At 40.9% G+C, this 8,851-nt stretch overlaps 2 protein-coding genes across 2 annotated transcripts; both read right to left on the bottom strand.

The window, feature by feature from the left end:
• LOC145788481 (uncharacterized) lies at positions 1–873 on the bottom strand. The gene has a single exon (XM_082600245.1). It carries the CDS (start codon positions 871–873, stop codon positions 1–3), a length of 873 nt encoding a protein of 290 aa, XP_082456371.1.
• Positions 874–1,040: 167 nt separating this feature from the next.
• Positions 1,041–3,335, bottom strand: LOC145788480 (uncharacterized). The gene is made up of 2 exons (XM_082600244.1): positions 1,848–3,335; positions 1,041–1,178 (listed from the first exon to the last, which is right to left on the bottom strand). Exons 1-2 carry the CDS (start codon positions 3,333–3,335, stop codon positions 1,041–1,043), a joined length of 1,626 nt encoding a protein of 541 aa, XP_082456370.1.
• Positions 3,336–8,851: the final 5,516 nt, after the last annotated feature.

Raw genomic sequence — 8,851 nt, 5'->3', positions numbered from 1 at the left:
TTAATATTCGACCAACCTTCCAACGACAATTCTAAAATGATTACTAATTACTCTACCCAGAGGCCAATCACACCTAGCGGAATCCTCACTAGCAATTAAAACAATGTCGCCCACTGTGACATTTCGTCTCAGTTCGTGCCATTTTTGGCGGGTCATAATTGTGTGGGGGTATTCTTGTAGCCACCTATCCCAAAACTGATCAGCAAGGTACTGAACGACACGGAACCTTTCTCTAGCATAACAATCCTTTTCATTCGATAGAGTAGGAGGAAGAGCAACAACAGTGTTCAATTTTAGCAAATGATTGGGAGTCAAAGGTAACTCTTCTCCTGCCTCCAACGGCACATCAGTCAATGGACGAGAATTTACTATGCATTCTATCTCAGTAAGTACGGTACTCAGGGTATCGTCGGTGATTACTCGATCTTTTAGTACAGTCGTTAATATTCTACGCACTGTCCTAATCATTCTCTCCCAGCAACCTCCAAAATGGCTGGCTGTGGGTGGGTTGAAACTCCATTCTACGGCGTTCTGCCGAAGATAATCATGTATCTGAACCACGTTCCATTCGGCTATTGCTTCTCGCAACAAACGTTCGCCACCGACAAAATTGGTACCATTGTCTGTGTAGATTTGGGACACTGGTTCACGTCTTGAAATAAAACGTCTCAAAGCATTGATAAAGGAGCTGGTTGTCATATCAGGAACAAGCTCGAGGTGAACAGCTCTACTTGTCATACAGGTAAATATACAGCCATAGCGCTTGTGTTCGGTGCGCTTCACTTTGACGCGCAGTGGGCCAAAGAAATCAATGCCACAATGACTAAATGGAGGTTCATGTACTCGCAGTCGGGCAGAGGGAAGATCAGCCATAACTTGTTGACCTAATCTGGCTTCTCTCTTCAAACAAGAGACACATTTACTAATAAAACGGCGAATTATAACTCGAGAGTTCACGCACCAATAACGCTGACGCATAGCATTTAGAGTAGAGGTGACGCCCAGTGTCCAACATTGCGATGATAATGGTCAATTAATAATCAGGTCAAGTGCGGGTCCTGTGGCACAATCATTGGATGCTTTGCATTGTAACACATGTTGGCGTTGTCAAGTCGTCCACCAACTCTCAGAACTCCTTCAACCAAAACGAGGTCAAGCTTGTGCAAAGCATCTGATTTCTTTAATTGAGCATTTACATTCAAGTTATTTGAGTGTTTGAACCACAAAGGGAATTGATTACGTTGCACATATTTAACGAGTGCAATTTCACTGTTATATAATTCAGTCATGATTCAGTTGCCGAAACTGGTCCATTAACAGCGAAGTTCACTCCATTGCATTTCGATCTCAAATAGTTTTTGAAACGTAACAACCATGCTGTGGACACATTCAGTTTATGTAAAGATGAAAACTGAAGAAGTAATCGATCGGTTGGTTTGCAGTCAACCTCAGATAGACTAGAAAAAACCTTAGCTTCATTGACAGCATCAAAGAGTTTATAAGTACAGGAATTTGGCTTCAGATTATCCAATGGCTTAGGCCAACTCTCTGGGTTTAATTTTAAAAAGTGAGGGCCTTCCAACCACATACCGGACTTTAACATGGCTTCAGCAGTGAGTCCACGAGAAGCTTGATCAGCTGGATTCAACTCTGTGGGGACATATCGCCAGTCGTGTACACATGTATGTGCTTGAATTTTTGACAAACGATTTCGGGTGTAAACAGGAAAACTTTTACAATCTGCCAACAAGCTACGCAACACTGCGGCAGAATCAAACCAAAATATACACTATACAGGTGCACTCATTTAACTGTAACTGGCGTTTAACGTTTTGCGCCATTCTTACGGCATCCAATGCAGCTTCAAGTTCAAGCTGTGGAATCGTGCGTTTCTCGGAGTCGGCTAAAAAGGATTTTGCAGTCACAATGTTGCACTGAGCCCTTCCGTCCGAATATATTGCACGCAAATAGCAAACAGAAACTCTGGCATTATTAGAAGCATCAGCGAATATGTGCAGTTGCTTCCCAACAATAGGCGTGTTGTCAGACCTCATCTCATAAAAACGTGGTATGCGTACATCACTCAACTGTGCTAGACTCTGAACCCAAGTTTCCCATTTCTTGCCAATAGAAATAGGCACTCTTTCATCCCAGTCCAAAGCCAGCCTACATGTCTCACGAAACAACAATCGTGCGGCGAGAACTACTGGCACGACCAAACCTAAGGGATCAAACAGGGAGTTCATAATAGATAACATTGAACGTCGTGTCAGTATTCTATCAGGAGGGTTTACGAAAAAGCGAAAGTCATCGTAAACTACATTCCAAACTATCTCTAACACTCTTTCATGCTTGCCGGCCAAGTTCAATTCTTGCATAGGTTTCGGCGCATCTGGTTCTTGAAGGGAGTTAGTCACTTCATTACAAGTGGACACCCATTTTGTGAGATTGAAGCCGCCCAGAGATAAGAGCTGTTTTGTATCCCTGGCCAATTTTATAGCAGCATCATTGTTGTTAGCGCCGGAAAGAAAATCGTCCACGTAAAAAGAATTCAACACGTTTTGTGCAACATTAGGGTCAAAAAATTTACCATACTCTCGAGCACATGTGCGCAAGCTAAAGGCGGCACAACTAGGCGATGAACGAGCACCAAACAAGTGCACTCGCATTCGATAAGGGACAGGATTTTGCTTGATGTCGCCATGAGGCCACCATAGGAATCTGAGAGCATCACGGTCTCGCGCTGTCACTTTCACTTGGTGAAACATCGCTTGTATATCAGCAACAATTGCAACACGGTGGCTGCGAAACCTCATCAGCACACCTACCAACGAATTGACAAGATCGGGACCTTTCATCAAATAATCATTTAAAGATTGATCATGTGATTTTGCAGCACAGTCAAACACAATGCGCGTCTTATCCGGCTTTTTTGGATTTATGACCGGGTGGTGTGGCAGATACCATGATTTATTTTTGGTGTTAATTTCATTTTCAGGCACAATTTCAGCATGAGCTTTCTCAACGTAATCTTCCATCTGTTTCACATAACGTTTGCAAAGCTCATCATCTCGCAATAGCCGTTTTTTTAATGTGGATAGACGTTTTTCAGCCATGCTTTTACTTTCAGGCATTTCAACGGCATCATTTTTCCAGGGAAGAGAGAGCTCATAATGCCCATCAGAATGGACAATATGGCGTTTCATCATTTCATGAGCAATTACATCTTCTTTTGAGTATTTCAACCCAAACTCTGCTGCTTCTTTGTTGTTACCAATCCATGTGAGCAAATATTCAACATGGGGTATGTCATGCTCCAACGGTGAAGGATACATAGTTCCTTCATCATCAATAATTACATCAGACAGCAATTGAGAATCCTTATAGTCAAATGCCGATGAAAAGAATCCAGAACTGGAAATTTCTTGCTGCTCAACCAAGGCAGGACCTTTCAATAGCCAGCCTAATGGCGTCTTCACTGCGTCTGGTTACTTTGTTGAGTCAGGGGAGAATCTACTTTCAAGACACCGATGCAGCATCACATTGTCATTGCCTAACAGCAACGTCACATCTCCAGTCACTAAATTAGGAAAAGAAACATCATGCAAATAATCTAACTCGCTCAACAAAGTGTCATCAGGCAGATTGTTGGGTTTGGCTGGAATCTCATCCAACACAGCAAAGCCATTAAGTTCATATTCTCCTTCTTCTACCAAAGGAAGCACAGTTAAATTAACAGATGAAGTATTAATAATTTCAGGATGGCAAGTGGTGAGAGTTCTTAAAGTAAACTGAGTTTCCATATTATCAGTACAACTCACATTCAACTCGTCAAGCAAACTTTGCTCACAAAATGATTTGTTGGAACCGGAGTCCAACAAAGCATAGGTTCGTGTCTCTTTTTCACCATTACGTACCCTTACAGGTACGATATCTAAATAAGGTAAGGAATTCATAGGAACAAGTGAACATTGCATACAATTTCTTGCTTCGGGATTATTCGCTACCATCGAAGCACTTCTTGGGCCAGTGGGAGGCAAGTGTAACAAGCGATGGTGACTCATACCATGGCACTTATCTAAGTTACATCTCACCGTAAGTTTGCATTGGTTTGCTCTGTGGCCTCGGTATAGACAATTAAAACATAATCCAAGTTTCGATGCAAACATTATTCGCTCCCTAGGAGTTTTTTGTTTAAATAGAGCATAGTTATCTAATTTGTGCTCTGCATTACAACAAACACAACGCTTTTGATCATATTTTGAATGTTGGATGGGTTTGGATGATTCATCAGCTAAAGCTGTCAATACCCGGTGACTACGGCCACTGTCGTTTGTACTACTCTTTACAATTTTAGGAAATAGCATTTTACTATACACCGAGTTAGCCTTCAGTGATTGATGAATAACAAATTCAGCAAAGTCTGAAAACTCAGCCACTCTCCCGTAGTCCTCTTGCACATTCATAGCTTTATCTACCCAATCTTTCCTTAGATCCACAGAAAGTTTATTAACAAGAGAACTAATGAAGTCCACAGAATTCATGGGCGAAGGTGTTCCAGCATCCTCCATTGCTGCCAAGCATCTTTTCATTAAAACTGCAAAACTTTCTATTGCCTCTGCATCATTTTGCAAAATTCTAGAAAAATCTAAAAGACGACGCTCACAACATCGTGAGACAACGTGTGGTTGGCCGTACCTACTATACAACTCACGCCATACCATACTGTACGCTCGAGACTTGTTTCGTTCACTGGCAAGATGCTTCACGTTTTCATAAACAGATTTACTGCAATGTTGGAACAGATAAACCAATCGAAGATCATCATCATAAACTTTATTTGCCACATGGACCTCAAATCGATTTACAAAGGCCCAATAGTCCATGGGGTCACCTTCGAATTTCTCCACAGAGGGTTTGGGGAGAAATCGATCTCCAACTTCAATATAACGACACTGAGGTACAACCGGATCCATGTGATGAGACTGAGGCACAACAGGATCCATGCGATGAGACTGAGGTACAACGGGATCCATTTGAGGACGCTGAGATGTAACATGATCTATGCGATGAGACTGAGGTATAACAGGATCCATCTGGGGAGAATGGGGCACAACTGGATCGATATGGGGGAGACTGAGATACGACAGGATCAATGTGAGAAGACTTCTTACTCTTTGATTGATAGCAGTCTAGGGTGACATAACTACTCCTTTGAGACATGCTATCCCACAATTCAGCTTCAGCTTCTGCCATTTCAATATTTCTTTTCATCTGATTTCTTTGCATTTCCAATCCTTTTCTTTTCTCAGCTTCTTCCTCATCGAGGTGCTTCAAAGCGAGTTTGGCCAATTCAACTTTTATGTGGCCTTCTCTACGTTTAATACTAATTGAACTATGACTAGAATGATGGCTTTTGATTGAGTGAGCCTGAGAAACACCCTCAACCGAGCTTTTGGATTTTGAAGCCCTCCCTGTGGAATGCACCGCTACCTCCGAACCAGGCCCATCTGTCCTACCCAACACCTCCCCCGAACCACGCTCTTTTGCAGTCACTTGATCAGCCATGGCCCCCAAACAGATAAATTACACCAAGAACAAAAAATACACAATAAGCTACGAAAAGCACAAGAATATCAATATAAAGGCACAAGAATAAATTATTGTTCAATCCGCAAGAGAAAGATACCTCTCCGTTTTTTTTTTTGATGAAAAGTTTGTAGACTGAACGAAGGACACCTCTTCGTCTCGATGAAAAAGTCTGTAAACTGTATCAGCTTCGCGCACAGCGCAGTGGAGCGTGACGCTCGCGTTCTGATAAGATTCTCTTTTTTGTGAGTAAACGCGACCTGGCAACACCGGACACACTCAGTAGATTTTTGCAGGACGGTTTACTGTGGAATAATAATACAACGAACATAAATACATAAAACAACGAATTAAGCGGTTACCACCAAACATGCCAGTGCACTTACCAAACTTTTATGTGCTCCAGACGTACTGGTCACATTGAATCACATCACAATTCACAGCCTAATTGTCTTGAAAAACATGAATACAAAATAATTAGGCTAACTGTACAGTGCACTGAAACCGAACACACACGGATTTCACTAACAAAAACTACTGTACAACATGTTCACTATAAACTGAAGAATTCCCTTACTACCTCAAATCGGCTGCTGATATTTACAGATAAAAAACTGCACATAAAAATATTAGCTAACTTGCTTACAAAACAATTCTGTCACGGTAAACTTCGGAAGGTTTCGCAGGCTCGCAGCAGCACACGACAACTAAAATGTGGTAACCGCAACTACGGAACAATAATAAAAAATAAAGGGGGTAAAATCTCATACATCTATGCCATTTGCAGTTCCAATGATTTGGCGAGAACCAAAAGACCACTACCAAGATTGCTATTTTTGCATCACAAAAGTAAAAGGATTTTCTTTCAAGCAAAGGGACAAAATAACTTACCCAAACTTGGAATCTGCTCGCCGGCCGGTTCCTCATGATGAAACCATGTCGCCACCTTTACCTCCACAGGGAGGCCTAGATTCCATTGAAGATGATGGTGATGACGTCGCTTCATTAAGCGAACTCTGATCAACAAGTTCTGAGTATCAAGAAGAAGAAGAAGGCAGGCCACAGTTATTTTCCCAGAAGCACCTCAATAATTTGATTAGAGACCTTGGCCATTCAAAGCAAAAGTCAGAAATCCTTGCGTCAAAATTAAAAGAGCGAAATCTGGTTGAGGAAGGTGTTGCAGTGAGCCATTACAGAAAACGAAACAAAGATCTCGCTGCTTTGTTTAAAGTTGATGGCCCCCTGTGCTTTTGTCATGATATTGAAGAACTTTTTCACAAATTGGGAGAAGTTCACAATCCTCATGAGTGACGATTTTTCATCGATTCCTCGAAAAGAAGCCTGAAAGCTGTTCTTTTACATAACGGAAATGAAAAGCCATCCATTCCCATAGCACACTCGGTGCACCTAAAGGAATCTTATGAAAACATCGAAATTCTTCTCAATGCTATTAATTACAGGGATTATGAGTGGATTATTTGTGGAGATCTGAAAATGATTGGAATGCAAGGGGGATTTACAAAGTAGGCTACTGTTGTTTCTTGTATCTGTGGGATAGTCGCGCTACTACTGAGCACTACCAGAAAAAGGATTGGCTAACAAGAAGCTCCTACAATCCTGGAAGAGAAGGTGTCCAAAATGTCCCGCTAGTTAATCCTGACAAAATTCTTTTGCCGCCGTTACATATCAAACTCGGCTTGATGAAGAATTTTGTGAAAGCAATGGGCAAATCAAATTCAAACGGTTTTCTGTACCTCTGTAAGAAATTTCCCAAACTAAGTCATGCAAAGCTTAAAGAAGGAATATTTGTTTTCCACAGATTTGAGAAGTTTTAAAATATACTGACTTTGAAAAATCACTCACTTCATCAGAATGTCGAGCATGGCAATCCTTTAAATGGTTATGCTCTAACTTTTTGGGAAATTTCAAGGCTGCTTCCTTCAGAAAAGATGTTGAAAGGTTGCTCTCAACCTACAATGACATGGGCTGCCGCATGACCCTCAAGATTCATTTTCTTTATTCCCACCTGGACTTTTCCCTGAGAACCTTGGTGCAGTGAGTGATGAACAAGGTGAAAGGTTTCACCAAGATATCCAAAGCATGAAAGCACGCTATCAAGGGTTCTGGAACGAAAGGATGGTGGGTGATTACTGCTGGATGCTGCATCGCGATGATCCAACATGTACAACTAAACGAAAATCATATGTCCAGCGATTTTAATGTAGCAATGTCTAAGTGTCATTGCAACATTCTAAACACTATTTTTGGTATCATGCCGAGCGTTTTTCTTGTGTTTTTGTTTGTTGGTTATTTGATGTATGCAAGGTGTTGCAGCTGATCTTGTGTAGCTTGTTTGAAGCGCACATTCACCGTCAACCATGACTGTTTGAAATATAATACAGGGAGCTTAAAAACCTGACACTTCAGTATTGTGCTAGCTCAAGTATTTAGTACCTCAGACAAGGTTTAAGAGGCATTTTTTGCACTCCATAGTGTCTATGCATACATATGCAACTACAGTAGAATTCGCCTATAACGTCACATTTCGCTCGGTCCCGGCAGAATTCCTATCTTTTACGTACATTGTAGTTCGGCTACAACAGCCAGGGTTGGAAAAAATCATGATTTTTTTATATAAAAAAGCGTCGAGTCTACTTGGGGGAAGAGATCATTTTAGTAAGATAGCAGAATTATTTTTAACCCCTTGATTGATTGAAAGGCTTTGCTTTGCAAGTGTTTAATAATTTTGATTATCATATTGTAGGCTAGCCTGTCTATTGCACATATTTTTAAGTAGGTGTGATAAGTTGCTTTATTCTAAATCATAATGTGCATATCGAGATTGAGGTACGTCTCAGACTGTCATCTCACTACACTTAGATCTTTCCTTACGTTTGAGCACACATCACTTTGCTTTTTTGCTCAACTGATGCATAGCCTACAACCAGACTTTTTGCAAAGAAAGTTTAATTGTGTATTATAATTATGTTACCGACATACCATACCAAAACAATAAAAGTTCAGATGACACAAAATTGCAGTTTATTTTGCATTGAAAAGTTTGTATATAAACACAAGCTCGCCAGCTTTTGCAGTGCCCAATCGATTTCGAACTTCTGAATGAACCAGACCAAAAGTGGAAAAACCTCGCTCAAAAACTATGTTTAGTGAACAACACTGTTTGTGAACTGCCAAGTAAACTAAGTTGTCTTTCAAAACATGCATAGCCTAAGCCTTAAGTATTTAAATATAACTTTTGTAT

Source organism: Aplidium turbinatum, chromosome 2 (assembly GCF_918807975.1).
Source record: "Aplidium turbinatum chromosome 2, kaAplTurb1.1, whole genome shotgun sequence".
Taxonomy (NCBI): Eukaryota; Metazoa; Chordata; class Ascidiacea; order Aplousobranchia; family Polyclinidae; genus Aplidium; species Aplidium turbinatum.
The sequence above is the reverse complement of the archived record's forward strand: the minus strand, read 5'-3'. Positions and strand labels throughout refer to the sequence as shown.